Source organism: Leishmania panamensis (assembly GCF_000755165.1).
Source record: "Leishmania panamensis strain MHOM/PA/94/PSC-1 chromosome 4 sequence".
NCBI lineage: Eukaryota > Euglenozoa > Kinetoplastea > Trypanosomatida > Trypanosomatidae > Leishmania > Leishmania panamensis.
The window spans coordinates 314,213-329,061 of record NC_025883.1 but is presented as its reverse complement, the minus strand read 5'-3'; the positions used below and the strand labels follow the sequence as shown (position 1 = coordinate 329,061).

The window sequence follows — 14,849 nt, the reverse complement described above, 5'->3', positions numbered from 1 at the left end:
ACCCCCCGCCACGGCCTGTCTCGCAGGGCCCATCGCGCGGTGCGAGCCAGCCATAGACACACGCGCTACGGCAATGCGCAGACTCAGTCATCGGAGCACGGCTCCTGCGTCAAACTCTACCCCCCCCGCTCCGCAGGTCCCCCCACAGACGCTCCCACTGTGCCGGCCACCACCTGGTACATCACTTGGGGAGTGGGGCAGACTCCCCAGACCAGTAGGCAGAGAGGGTCGGGTGGGATGCGCTCGAGTCAGGCTCACGCAGTGTCCATCACATGGATGGCACAGACGCGTTTGCTGTCTCGGGTCGCTCCGACGCAACGCCACCCAGGACCTCACCGCCGACACCCGTAGCGATGCATTGCTCTGACCTCCCCTACGTTGTAGGTGCTTGACGCTGTCACGACCAGCAGTGGCTCGGTAGTGGCAAGGCCAGGGGTAGGGGAGTGGGGGAGGCTGGAGCTTCGTTCCACCCACCGAGTGGGGAGGTGCTGGTGCATGAGGTACCGCGCGCTTGAGGTGCCTCTCCTCATGAGGGCGCACAAGCTGCATGGATAAGAAGATGTGTGGAGGGATGGGAAGTAGAGCGTTGAAGTGCGCTCGTCCTGCGCAGCACCGATATGTCCTTGCAGAACGCTATCGGGCTCGCCGGATACAGTGGGCGCCAGCGGGCATCTCCTCCACTCCTCCTTGGTTCCCCTCTCCCCCCTCTCCCTCTCCCCCGTACTGCCTTTTGTGTGTGCTTCTCTCCACCTCGCTCTCTCGACTGGAGGTGTTGGACTCAGCAAGAAGGACTCAAACACACCATCAGGCGTGCCAGCACACACACACACGCACTGAAAGGAAAAAAAAGCCCGTTGTCAAGCATGTCTCTCTATGGCGCTCGCGAGAATGGCGGGGATGAGATGATGACGCCGGGCATAACGGGCATGAGCGGCAACTACAGAAACGAAAGTAACTGCCACCGCTTCTGGAATCGACTCATGACGTGCATGCGGGAGAGTCAAGAGTTGGATGTCCTGTACGACTGCCGTAGCCGCTTGCTGGACATGCGGGAGTGCGTCGTACGTCACAAGCAGGCGACGTGGGTAATGCGAGAAACGATGACGTCCATCCGCCACGAGGCTGAGTTCCGCAAGTGGCTGCGTGACTACGACGAGAAGATGGGGCACCCGCCGCTTCTGGAGGCAGTGGCAGCGGTGCGCAAGAAGGTGGACGCTGAGGGCGGCGTGGACATTATGAACCCCACAGTGTTCAAGGACCCTGACATGTACATTCCGCGTAGAAACAAATTAGCATCGGCCGGCCGGTGAGCCGCGTCCAGCTAAGCGGGAAAAGTGCAGAAGCGGAAGAGGGGGACGCCTGTAGACGTCAGGTATGCAGTACTGATTGATGTCAGCACGCCAGGGCGTTAGGGCCCTCCGTCACAACGTTGGTGAGTCTGTTCGTGTGCAGCAGTTGGTCGGTTCACGGCAGTAGTGGTGATGTTGGCAATGGTGGTGGTGGTGGTGGTGCTGCGCCTTGAGTGTTGGCACGGGAAGGTGTGGGCCGATGTAGAGGAAGAGTGGGAGTGGGAGGGAGGGGGGTGTGCACGCGCGTGTATGCGCATCTCCTACATGAGGCGCGTCGTCTAGCCAGTGTGAAGAACTGTAGCTGCGTGCTTCTATGGCCGTGTCGGTGTCCACTGTGCGACTCCTTCTCCAGCTCCTACACCCCTCCCCCTCCCCCTCTTCAGGATGGCAGCCTTCGTAGGTGCTGGATCGGTCTTCTATGGTTCCCTTCTCTGACATCGTGTTTTCTGATGCTCCTCTGTGCTTCAGCTATTGCCCCTTTTCTATTTGAGCGCAGGCAGCTGTGTGGCTCTGTGAACGTCAACGATTATGATACGAGAGCGAGAGAGGTGACAGGTCAGCCATGAGCGCATCGCCAGCGGCTCAATGCATAGAGGCACCCTCACCTCTTCACCCTCAAGACGTGCGCTTCATAGCGAGACCGGCAAAGGGCGCCGCCGCGCTCTCGCAACACCACAGACTCACACGCACACACATGTGGATGGTGAAGGAGAGAAGGTACAGCGCAGACAACAGCATGCGGCTGGACCTTGCGTGACGATGCTCGGACAGCACCACAGCAATGGAAATTTCTCAACGGCATACACCACTCCTACTCTCTCGCCTTCCTCCGTCTCTTGCGCTGCTTCCCGCCTCCTTTCTCTACCCTACTCCCCACCCCCCATGCACTGCGGTGTCACACACCCCTCACATTGACATCCGCGCACACGCCAGCAAACCCTCCGCTGAGTTGATCTTACTTTTTAGTTTTTCTGTTTACTTCCCCTCCAAGAGAACGGAAAAAAAAAACGCAACGCCACCCGAGGAGTCATCCACCGCACCTAATTGCAATAGGCAAGACAGCAGAACCAAAAAGAGAACACGGTGGCCTTCCTCCTCCCTCCCTCTCTCTCTCTTACTCCTCCCACCCCACCCCTCTTTCCTCTTCGACTCTCAGTTGTTGTCCCACACACCCTCGCCCCTTCCTGCAACCCCGCGATCCCCACTATCCACGTCCTTTCCTAGAAGCCCTTTGCACTCCACTCGGTGTCTGCTGAGTGTGTGCCGCAGTACTGCAGTTGCTCGCCACTGTTGTCACTGTCGTTGTGTTCTCGCTCTCATTTCCCTTCGACGCCCACTCTCGTTACCCGGTGAGTGCTGGTGCATTTCCCCGCCCTCCCCCCCCCCTCGAGTGTCGTGGGCTACTCTGACTCCGTTCGCGCTTGAATTCTCAGCGTGGAGTGAAGTGGGGGGCCGGTGTGCGTGTGTGTGTGTGTGTGTGTGTGTGTGTGTGTGTGAGCGAGAAAAAAAGTGGAAGGAACAGAGGGACTGCGTGCGGGCGTTCGTGTGCTTGTTAGAGAGAGAGAGAGAGAGAGAGACTGCCTGTGTCTCTCTCCTGCTCCCTCGCATCCCCTTCGATCTCCGCCATCTCCTGCCGCCGCCAGCTCCCTCTTCTTCCACTCGCACCCTCGCCCTGTTCATTACCTCGGCTGTGGCGTGCGAGTCTCGCTTCATTTCCTGCTCACGCAGAGTAAACTCGCTTCGCTCATTTTATTCTGCTTGTTTGTTGCTTCTCTTCGCTTTTATCCTGATCGAATTCCCCTTCTCGCCTCGCTTTCTCCCTCCCTGTCTGTGTAGAGTCGTTACCCAGCGCCGGTCTTATTTCCGCGGCGGCTGTGCTGCCTCTGCTGTGACCGTCTCACGACGCACGCACGCACACACACACACACACACACACACACACGCACACAACGGGAGAGAGAGAGAGAGGCAATTCTTTGGATTTCTTCTTCTACTCCCCTACAGCCTCGTACGTGTACCGCGCGCCAGCCTGTTGATCCACTGGCGGAGGGGTGTGAAGCGCACTATACGAGCAGCGATACACGTAGACACACACACGCACACGCACACGCACACACGCCATCTAAGGAAGCCCACCGAAAGCATTAAGGCGACACTTTACCCGCCCACCCCCTCTCTCTCCACTCACCTCTTCATCGCTCTCCCGTGGGGGGGTTTCTCGCGTTTGTGTTCGTCAGCGCCAACACGAGGACTAAACCGACAACCCCCCTCCAAACCAGCGCTCTGTATTGCCGCTCTGTTTCGTATTGCCGCTCTCGCCATATCGGCGCATTTTCACTCTTGCTGACAGTCGCACACGCACACGTGTACCTCGGCTCGCTTGCTCGTCCTCTCTCTCTCCCTCCGTTATAGTGCACGCCGTTCGTGTGTGCGCGCGTTTGGCCTAGTCTTTTGCTACTGTATGTAGGCGTGCGTGTGTCTGCGCTGGTGTGCTGTGTAACGAGTTTGCCCGCCCTCTCCCTCCCTCCCCCCGCCTTGCCTCGCACCTCTCGTCTCCCTCTGTCTCTCTGCTGACGTCTGCAACGGCAGCTCCAATTTGAACGAGGGGAAGAGCGAGACGGTGAAGCAGAAGCAAAGTTGAAGAGAGCGCAAGAACCCGATAAACACTCGATGGAGCGATCGTCACCAGAGCAGTGGAGCTCGCCATCGCCGCTGACGATAAGCGGCGAAATAGCTCTGCTCCCGCGGCCACCTCTGTCCGGGTTCAACTACCGCCGCGACCCTGCTCTGATGATGGACCAGGAACCTATTCCGCCGGAGACGATTACCATCCAAGATGCGTGCACAGCCCCAACCACCGGTCTGCGACGTCCACACTGTGATGTGCCTCACCTCCACGCTGCGAACGCGACCAGCAGCAGCAGCGGCGGCGGTGTGCCGTCGATTGCCATCCCGTACATCGCACTCCACAACGTTGGGTGGAAGGACTCCAACTTTAAAGGTCGCAAGTGGGTCATCATCCCAATGGTTGCGGGGTTCGAGTCGACCTTCATCGCCAACACGCTGCAGGGACTGCTCTGCTTGCCGGGGTGCGAGTCCGTCATGATGGGCAAGTCCGCCGTGACGGGTAGCAGTGGCGGTGGCAGCCGTCACGACAACGGGAGACCTCTTGGACGAGATGACGGCCGTAGTTGTGGCGAGTCTGGAGTGGTATTGCAGTCGTCACGCAGCTCGTCGCTGGCAGAGCGGCAGCAGCAGGCGCAGGCGCACGAAGCAGACAATGAGGACGACGATGACGACGACGACGACTCGGAGCGGCACTCCCACGCGCACTCCGCTTCTCCAGAGGGAGCGGAGGAGCACTCGCTGAGCTCCTCTGTCGCGTCGGAACAGGTGACCACGGAGGATCGTACGGATCGCCTGTCCAGTGGTGAAGGCGGCGACGCGGGAAAAGGCGCTGCGGCGGTCCAAAGCGGAGGCGCTGGCGATGCGCCTCAGGAGCTTCGCGGTGGTATTCGCAGCCAGTGGAGGACTCGTGTGAAGACGGCCGCCTCGCGCACGTACACCTCCTACGTGATGCAGCACCTCGGGGACGCGAACATCCAGCTGAGGACACCGGTGCCTCGCGATGGACTCATGAGCGACTCCCCGGTGACAGACACGCAGTTAGATGACGCCGAGGAGTTGGAGTCGCTGCGAGGTCAGTCCGCCACGGTACCGCGCTGCTTGGCCCCAGTGACGCTTCCCAAGGAGTCGAAAGGCGTGTCGCACATGACGGGCGGCAATGGCTCAGGCAAATCGCGCCCGCCCGTCAGCATCTTTCTGGCCTCTGAGGCCAAAGACAACAAAGTAGGCACTTCCACCGGCGGAACCACCTCCGCGGCGGGCGCCGAGTCGCCCGACTGTGCCTCACTGACAACAACCATTGCATCGGCAGCTCTACCTCCCGGCACGGCTTCGGCGGCTGCAACTACTACCGTCTCACCGCCGGAGAAGGCGGCGGTGCTGATGGGGCTGGAGGAGGGACACAGCTCCGACGATAACAACTCACCGACGCCGAGCAGCCGGGAGGAAGAAGAGGAAGAAGAAGAAGTGTGGATGTCAACGGAGGACACGGGTGCTGGGCAGTCCGGTGGGGCATCACAGCATGCGGCAGTGACACGGATGACGAACCACCAAGTAGCGCAAGACGCGTCGCGCTACACGTGCTTCGCAAGCAACTGCGTGGATAACATGCCAAACTACCCACTCCCGCAACTGCAGAGCGAGGACTTGGTCGATCTGGCCGCCTTCATGGTCATCCGCAGCTCCCTGCAACCGGATGAGGCGACAGACTTGCAGCTCGGCACTCATGTGCTGGGCAACCCTTACCACGTACGGCTGCTGCCACCTGAGCAGCGCGCCGCGTTGATGAGTCGCGCAGCACGGCTGATGGAGGCTGCAGTGTTCCTCCAAGTATAAAGGCCGGCAGGTGGTGTATGGGTGTGTGTGAGAGAAGAGGTTGACGTGTGGTCGCATGTCTTACACGCAACGCTCGTCTCTTCTATGTTCTCCCCTCCCCCCTCGATGCCGCTATCACCCGGCTGCGCCAGCACAATCACCGCACACCAACACAGACGCACGTGAACGTGCTTGACTGCTCTTGGCCATCATCTTCTCTTCCTCTCCCCTCACCCTCACGTGCACCTCTGGGCGCCTCTCATGCGATCTCCTCAAGATCGACCTATTAACTCAGCCTTGTGTGTGGGTGTGTGTGTGTGTAGTCCCTTGATAACCTCATTGCTCTCCCCTTCCTCTCTCCCTTCCTCCAAATACTGCTGCTGCTCGACGGGCGAAAGCTGTGCAGATCCGCAAGCATCTGTGTGCGTGTGTGTGTGTGGGGGTGTGTGTATGTCGGCGTGTGTGCGTGTGTGGGTGCGTGTGTGATGTCTGCGTGCTCAAGGATGAAGCGACAAGCGCTAAGAAAACGACAAAGAAATCTCCGCCCCCCCCCCTCCTCCTCCTCCCGCCTCTCGACGAACAGCGCGGCAGCATCAATGATGGCGTTGATCGAGTGGTGGTGCTTCCACACATGGGCAGCGGCAGGTAAACGGCGTTGGTGGGGATTCGCAGCAACGCAGGCGTGAGAAGTCCACACGCACAGAGAGACATAGATGCGTGTGGTACACGCTGCGCGAGTGACGGAGCAGGGCGCAACTTTTACCCCCGCCCCCCCCCCTGCAACGGCGACAGTCGCTCACCGCAAGAAGACACTTAGCGCCATGCACTTACTCTCAGGTGGTGTTTGATGCCATATCCTACTCACTCCATTAACGTCCGAGTGTGTCTCATCGGCCACCCCCTTCGCTCTCATGCAACCCTTCCTCGCTCTCTCTACCATCGCACACACACACACTGCGTGAAGCGCAGGTGTTTGGTTTTTGATCTCATCACTTCCATGACACCGCCCCCTTCTCGGGTTCACCTCCATTCTCCACTTCTTCAGTTATTCTGGTGCTCATCCGGGGTCGCCTTCTTCCCCGCCTCCTTCGCCTCTTCCTGAAAATCCCCCTCCTCCCCCCCCCCCATAATTGATTGCAGCGATGGCCAACTCACACGAGAACACCGCCGCTGCGGCGGCCTCAACTGCGGCTGTCAGGCCCCTTAGCTACGTCTCGCTGCGTAGCCACGATGAAAAGCGCGTTATTCTCCCTGTGGCCGCTGCGGCTGGGTCACGTGTCCTCCACGGCATTTTTCAAGGCTTGTACGTGATGCAGCTGCACCAGTGCACCTCACCGGCGGACCAGCCAACGCATGGGCAAGGGGAGCTCTACACTGCGAAACCCAGCGGTGGCAACCGCAGCAGCAGCAGCAGCGATGTCCCCAGCAAGGTGCTTAACAGTGCTGCGGTGAAGATGGAAGATTCAACCCCTGTCATTGAAGACGAGGACGACAGCGAAGAGGCCGACACCAACCTCCAGGCAAGTGACGCCGTCTATCGAAGCTACGCCGCTGTATTCCCGAGCAACGTGGCGTGTGTACCGCCCCCGCCTCTGTCCCTGCCGTCGGCGGCACACGTCGCAGCTGAGCCGCCGCCATGTGTGCCGCCGCTGCTGGACGTGCCGATTCGCTCGCTGGAGTCGAGCACGCTGATGCGCGTTGCCGAGTTTCTCGTGGTGAAGACCACGCTGGCGAGTCATCCGCACTACCTGCATGAAACCGATGTCTTCGGCGACCTTGACCGCACCTCAGAGCAAGACCAGCTCGTGGCAATGCAGGTGCTTCTGGGGGCCGACTTCCTGAACTGCTAGACCCCGTGTCACTTGGGAACAGGAGGGGGAAAGAGGGAATCGCTGTGCGAGTGAAAGGTGAAGGAGTTATTGGGGACTCGGTCAGTGTGGATGCTTCGGTGTGTCTGTGCGACAGGCGTCAGGCGAAGGTCAACCGGTGCTGCGCCACCATTTTTCCTTTTCGTTCTTCTGGCCTCTTCTCCTCCTCTTTACCGCACTCCCTCCACCATCAGCAAGCGCACACGCACACACAACCCCCTCCCCCAGGTCTGGAAAGAAATGGGGCGCGCTTTACCGACAGTCGTCCTCTCTTCCCGCAATCTGCTAACCACTGGTCTGCCTGTGCGTGGGCGTGGGCGTGTGTGTGTGGGTGTGTGTTGCATCCCTTTACTTTGGTGCTCTTTTCGGCTTCTTAGGCACCACGCTACCATAGAGTGGCCATCCCCCATCCACCTACCGACCTGCGAGGTCATTACAGCCACGACGAGACACGAGCACACAGAAGGGGGAGAAAAAAGCTGATCTGCTAGCCAACGCGAACTACGCAGATGTGGGGGCTCAAGCGCGTTACGCACTGACTGAGCGAGAAGCACAGATTCATACGCATTAAGGGGGAAGGTGGGTTAGGGATTGGCACTCAGCGGCCAACGCATGTATACCGTCTCGTGCGCGCTGCACCTCCGTGCGTGTTGTAGAAAATGGGCAAGCGGAGCGAGGAGGAGGCGGCGGGGGAAATCTGCGCAGAGGACGTGCTTGCGCGGCTCTTGCCCACCCCTTGCGCATCATCATCCCTGTCCCCTCCTCTCACTCACCTCCCACATTATTGCACAACAACAGCAAAAGACGGGCAGGCAGACAAGTACGCTCAAACACAAGGGTGCGCAGTCAGTGGAAGCGCGGACCTCTGCTGTTGCTTTTTCTTCCACTTTGCTGGGGAGCATCCGTGAGAGGTAGAGGGATCCAAGCGAAGGAGCCAAATTGAGGCCCATCGGCGTAACGGGCATTTACCACGGTGTTGTATTGGGTCACAGCATTGTGCTCTCCGTCGCTTAAAGAGCGTTACGACACGCGTGCGTCTCCCCCCCCTTCCCCCCCCCCGCCCCGGTCTTGCGTCATCTCAGCAAGGGGCGACTTAGCGTTTAGCCGCGTCAAGGTCGGTCCTCGCAAGCGTTTCTGCAGGATTACAATCGTCACAACTCCCACCCACCCACCCACCCATCCCCCTATCGCTCCCCGTTGCCCCCCTTCTCTGCCCTCTTCACACAGCCAGTCACACCGTTGTTCTTACGCAGGGGGGACATCGCCTCGTGGCTCGTTTGAGTACTCACCAATTCCGCGTCTGTGCGGGCGGGCGCTGTTTCTCTCCGCCTTTTTGCGCCTGTCTAAGTCGTCTGAAATACCTCCACCTCCACCCTCCCCCCCTCTCACCCCCACCCCGCCGGGCTCCTCATCCCCCTGCACAGCCACCCCACACGGCCCCTTAGAGGCACACCCACGCACACACATGCTCTCGCTCCTTACGGCTGACATTCATTTATGGCCCACTCCCCCCTCCACACCCCTCCTCGCTGCTGTGTGTGTGTGTGGAGGGGGGTGGGTGGGTGTAGGTGTGGGTACGGAGGGGGGGTGACTTGGTAAGCGGTGCCTCTTTCCGCTTCTTTATTTTCCTTCCTTCCCTCTCTTGTGTTGCATCCTCCCTCCCTCCCTCCCTCCCTCCCTCCCCCTTCTCCGTTGGGTGTGTGTCTGCGTCTGTGTCGTAGCCATAGATAGATACCGCCATCCCCTCCCTTCCCCCATACACCAGCCCCCATTGGTCGCCGCCTCCCTAGCTCTCCCCGTTCTTGAAGGCATCCGCGTCTCGCTCACTCATTCTCCCCTTTCCCTGTTACCGCGCTGAGTTGGGTGCGTTACCGACTCGCTTGTCTGATGTTGCTTCCCTCCCACCTAGCCCTCAACTGCCGCCATGTCCACATCCACGTCCGGCATCTTGATCCGCACGACACGGGTGTCTTCGGCAACGGCTCGGCCTAATACGAGGCGAGCGTGGCCCATCGCCACCTCAGCGAACACCACCTATGACCCCGCGACCGCTAGCTTCCACTATCGACCTCCAAGCGAAGATTCCCCTACAGCTGCGGCGAAGGCAACAGCACCTGCGCAGCAAGCGGCATCGCAGCACGCGCTGTCGCCTCGGCATTCGCCCTCCACCGCTTCAGCTGCTCCCTCCGCAGCGCAGGGCAGAAGTGCAAGTCACAATCACAGAATTCCCTTCCACACGGTACCTCCTTCATCGGGGGGGCTCGTCCTACCCCCGATAGCAGCAGCAGCGGCGCAACGTGGCTGCTCTCCGCTGCAGTCACTCTCGTCGCGAACGGAGACGGCAGAATCAAATCAGCAGCAGCATCACCTCCAGCCGGCCCCTCCACAAGCCCCCTCACCTTTCGCCAGCCGCAACCGTCAGCTGACCTTGTCGCCGTCGCCACCATACGCGCCACACACCGGCAGCAGTGGTCGGCGTTCCACTGAATTGAAAATGGCGCTTCTTAGAAGGGAAAGCACATCGAGCCAACTGCATGGATCACCTGCGCCCTCGTCGCAGAACACACCGAACTGCTCAGCGTCGGCAGCGGTGCCGTCCTCCTCACTTTCACAGCAGCCGCACGTCAGCAGCGACGTCTCTGCCTTGATGCACGGCAGCCATAATCGCCCATCCGCACCAATCACTCCGTACGAAGTCCAGAACTCTCCTAGCGCCGCGAGAGCGGGGTCGGGGCATGTCCGCTTTGTGGCCCGCGCGACCTCATCTCGTTCACAGCGGCAACCTCCACCGACATCGCAGCACGCGCCAAATTCGCAGACGAAGCAACCCGCCGTTTACTTGGAGTCCATGCTGCCTATTCCTGCCACACGGCCAGCCTCACAATCGCAGCCGCATCTGCAGCTCTACGCCGCCCTGCATCAGCATACCCTCTCCCGACCCGTCACACTTCCTGTGTGGAAGAGAGGCAACACCAGAAACTCCGCTACCGCAGTGGCATCGCGGCACTGTTCGTCCCCGCCGGCCATGCTGCCGACAGGCATGAGTAGCGCCGCGGTTTACACAAAACCTCCATCATCATCACAGCCGCAGCAGCGGGTACAATGTTCCTACTCGTCCACAGCACAACCTGCAGGTGCGCCTCCACGGGGCACTGTGCAAAATGACATCTACCCCGCTATGGCGGCAAATGGCACGGGCAGTGGGGCAAGCGAAGCCAGCAGCACGCGCAGCACCCGCGCTTGTCAAGTCTTTCGTGGCACACCCCTCACAGGGAGTGACATACCGGTAGGCAGTCTGTACGGCGCCATACGAACCTACGCTGCGGTGGTGCCGCACAACCGCTTTAATGTTTCCTCAAGAAGAGGCGCGCCTTCTGCCTCTGCACGCCACCCGCCACCATCAGCCCCTGCGGAAGCAGCGCAGCAGCAGCACAGTCCGAGGTACCCGCCCAACAACAGCCAAAGCGCCACCAACCACCACGGACTGGGACTGCGAACTTGTAGCCCCCACCACCGAGGCCGCTACCAGTCCATTCATTTCACTCCGAAGAGCTGATCCGCGAGCAACGACGCCAAGGCATGTTGGTCGGTAGTGCGTACACGGAGGACGGTGGCCGTCTCCGCACAGCTCTCCAGTGCGGCAGTGCCAGCCCCAATGCTGCCGGACTGATTGGAGGGTTACCAGGATCACCACGACGCCGCAGGAGGTCGAGAGCGAGGAGACCAACGGAGGCAGCCGCTGCGCATCAGCGCGGAGCACGACCTGTGTGCCGAAGAAGTAGCGCGGCGGCTACACGGACCCACTGGAGGAAGGGAGTATGGACGCGGCATTCCTGCTGTATACGCCTCACACGCAGCACGTCTGCATGAACGGAGAGACGAGTGAAAACATAGAAGATTCCCTGCACGTCTTCGAGCTCCATCGCCGCGGTCAAGCCGCCGCGACTCCGCACTGTTGCGTGCCGAAGGGGCAGTGCTCCGACGCGCAGTCGATGCTGCGCCCCACCTTGTAGCTGAAGGGCCTGCGAAAGCCTCTGCGGCCACCATGACTGCTAGTCGCCCCCACTTCTACTTCGTCCTTATCGGTAGACCCGCTGACGTACTTCTCACTGACGGAGGCCGCCTACCTAAACCGCGGCGCTACAGGGTGTGCTTATCGCGCTTCAACGCGGCGGAGGCGCGAAGTCTGCTGGCGGCGGTGCAAGCCCAGGGAAACAACGATGACACCTTCACGAACAACGAGGACAAGGAGGAGGCACACCCTTCGCCCGCAAGCCGGCTAGCGGCGCGAGACGTGTGCTTGTCGGTCCACGTGACAGCATTTTATTTCCGATACTTGCGCCGGTGTCGACTGTGCTGATCCCTGCCTCTACGAGGCGGTGCGTCCACGGTTTACAGACTACCCGCAACACCGCCTGCCCCCCCCCATTCCCCGTGTTGGAAGGGGTGCGGCCCCGGCAAACGCTGCTGCTGGCCGACTAGGGGACGAAAGCGCCGCAGCGGCGAGGACAGCGATGGTGGCCGCACGGCTGGCGTGCGCCTTCATGTATGGGGCACGAATGCGTAACGTGAATGGCAACCTTGAGTCGCTAATGCTCCCGATGCTGAGTCAGCAAGTACCGGAGGCGGTCTTTGTGGGCTACTTGCGCTGGTGCCGGAAAAACGGCAGCAGGCAGCCCACAAGCGGCGCGCGTCGACGTTACTAGCATGCGCAACGGGATGCCATCGACGTCGGTCTCGAAATAGACCAGCCCGACTCTCTCAACCTACCTCATGTTGGATAAAGGCCCTGCGACACCACTGAAACGGCGTGCGTCGACAAGGGAGCCAGTGGCAATGGCAGTCTCGGTAGCACGGTGCTCTGCCAAGACGCAGCACGGTACGCATCAGCCGTGCACCGCACTCATCACGAACCTCGTTGCGATGGATGCGTTGCCGGTATCGGAGGAAGCAGTCACGCCGGGAGGGGGTTGTCTTCACGAACCGCACGTCCATCATCCAGGTGCTGGTGGGGAGAGCGGGGGGGGGGGGGTCAAGGCGATGCGGCACAGCATCATGGCCCTCAGCGCGCGCCGGGAGGAGATACAGCCAGGGACAACGGACAGCTATCGCACATTGAGTGAGAGCTTCGACACCGCTGCGGTGCGAGCTGCTCTGGAGAAGCGGCCGATCCTTCTCGACCCCGCCGTCGTGTACTTCCCCAGCGCCCAGTACCCCCTCAACAACCTCATCAAGAACGTCACGTTGGACGGCCCGCGTGTCAGGCAGCCACAGCCGACTAGAAGCAAACGCGCCTGGTGTTGAGGTGCTGCGGCGCTCACACGTAGCGAAGGCCATTCAGCAGACGATGAAGGAGCACGACAACATTTTGGTAGCGGAACGGCTCAACCACCTCGTTGCGGTGGCCCAGCAGCAGAGGGCGCTGGCCAGCAAGCGCGGCCCCCACTTCAGAAGCACGGCCGCTACTGGACGTGGTTCGTTGCAGCGGAATCGCAGATGAACCATCTCTCGAGGACTCGCTTGATTCCAACACGAGCCGCAATGGCGGCGTGAGCGCGCGGGCCATCCTCATCGCCCTTTGCTGCAGTGGCCCGGAGAAGTCGACGGTGGAGGTGGTGTACTTGCGCCATCTGCTCGCCCTCAACGTTGAGCTGTGCATACCGGGGCGGCAACGCTGTTGGCTGCAGCGATCCACAGCAGGTTGCTATGACCCGCCCCATGACGGCTGAGATGACGACGTGGAACTGACGAACTCGGGCATACGTGGTGGAACCGAACGCTGCGTCAGCGCCGAGGTGCTGGCGTTGGCCTGCCCACGAGTGCTAGGCCATTGTGTGGGCATACTCTGCGTCGTGGTCGCGGATGGCGCCTCGGGCGTGCGATGAAGGAAGCTCTGAGGGCTCTGTACGGGTGGCTGAGTCGTCCCTACGACTGTCACACCATTCGCGGAGCTCATTCGGGCAGGAGCTGCACGAGGAGGCACGGAATCGGCGCGGTATCGCCATTAACCATCGCCGCTCTCCTATCTGCCCCGCTTGGCATGGACTGCCTTCATTGTTGTTGCCATTTCTGCTTTGTTTGCGTCTTCTGTATTCACGCGCCTATGCACGCACATCCTTTCTCTTGAGAGAGCGCAGCGGGGCGATAAGGAGGGGAGGGGGGGGGCAGCGTCTGTGGGTATACTTGCGCATGTGGCTGTGGGTGGGTATTCATTGAGGACACCAGCAGCAGCACGCCCAGGCGTCACCTCGCGCCCTCCCTTCCCCACCCCGTTCCCCCTATGCCCTCGCTCTCGCGCTCTGTGTGTGTGTGTGTGTGTCCGTCTGGCCAACCTCTTAGAAGCACAGCGCACCTCTCGTCCTGCAGAGACCACATGTCCAATGAGTGAAGAGGGAGCATGTGCATGTGGGTGGGTGGGTGTCTGTACCCTCTCTCTCATCCAGCCCCCTCCCCCTCTCCCACCGCGCCACGCTTGGCTCGCTCTGGGGGCACTTCCACTTAACCCCCTCTCCCCCTCCCTCGTCCCCCCTTCCTTTACTTCACGAACGCACCCCTCCCCCCTCTCTCGACGTTGGTGTGGGCCGCATCACGTATCCTGAGCGCCTGCATGTATATCTACCGCAGCGCTACGCAACCGAATCGCGCGCGCGTGTACATACAAATCAACTCACACCACTCACTTCCTACCATCTTCATTGTATGTCTCAGTACTGTGTTAGAGCCCGTAGAGAGACAGACGGACACACGCGCACCGCGTGAACGAAACTGGAGCGAGAAGGCGTGTCAGCCATCATCGTCGACTTCAAGCGTCTATCGTCATTGTGGTCGGCGTCGGCGTTGTTGTTTGCAGTTTTTCATCTTGGAAATCGCTTTGCGTGCACTGGATCGCCACGTGCAGAGGTGAATCATATCCACACCCGCCCACGCATACATGTGGATGGATAGTCACGCGTACACGTACCCCCCTTTTCCCTGCCTGCATTTATTTCGCTTGATCCCGTAGCACTTGTCTCTCTGTCTCTGTAGGTGTGTGTACGTGGGTGTCTGTGCGTGGACAGGTACTTCTCTTGTAGACGGAAAAGGCCACAGATCGCCATCACTGTTATCGCCACAGTCCTTCACCACCCCAGTAGCAGACACACCTGCCTCTCCCCACGCTCCCTGCGTCATCCACACGCGCACGCACGCACCC

At 60.5% G+C, this 14,849-nt stretch overlaps 3 protein-coding genes and 1 pseudogene across 3 annotated transcripts, besides 1 other annotated feature; all 4 read left to right on the top strand.

The window, feature by feature from the left end:
- Positions 1 to 535: part of a repeat region that runs on past the window's edge.
- A 328-nt stretch (positions 536 to 863) lies between these two features.
- On the top strand, positions 864 to 1,310 carry LPMP_040880 (hypothetical protein; the record flags this gene model as incomplete). The annotated part of the gene is made up of 1 exon (XM_010705431.1): positions 864 to 1,310. The coding sequence occupies one exon, from the start codon at positions 864 to 866 to the stop codon at positions 1,308 to 1,310; it is 447 nt and encodes a 148-aa protein (XP_010703733.1).
- Positions 1,311 to 4,019: 2,709 nt separating this feature from the next.
- On the top strand, positions 4,020 to 5,810 carry LPMP_040870 (hypothetical protein; the record flags this gene model as incomplete). The annotated part of the gene is made up of 1 exon (XM_010705430.1): positions 4,020 to 5,810. The coding sequence occupies one exon, from the start codon at positions 4,020 to 4,022 to the stop codon at positions 5,808 to 5,810; it is 1,791 nt and encodes a 596-aa protein (XP_010703732.1).
- Positions 5,811 to 6,931: 1,121 nt separating this feature from the next.
- Positions 6,932 to 7,639, top strand: LPMP_040860 (hypothetical protein; the record flags this gene model as incomplete). Its single annotated transcript, XM_010705429.1, has 1 exon — positions 6,932 to 7,639. One exon carries the CDS (start codon positions 6,932 to 6,934, stop codon positions 7,637 to 7,639), a length of 708 nt encoding a protein of 235 aa, XP_010703731.1.
- Positions 7,640 to 9,581: 1,942 nt separating this feature from the next.
- Positions 9,582 to 14,561, top strand: LPMP_040850 (annotated as a pseudogene).
- Positions 14,562 to 14,849: the final 288 nt, after the last annotated feature.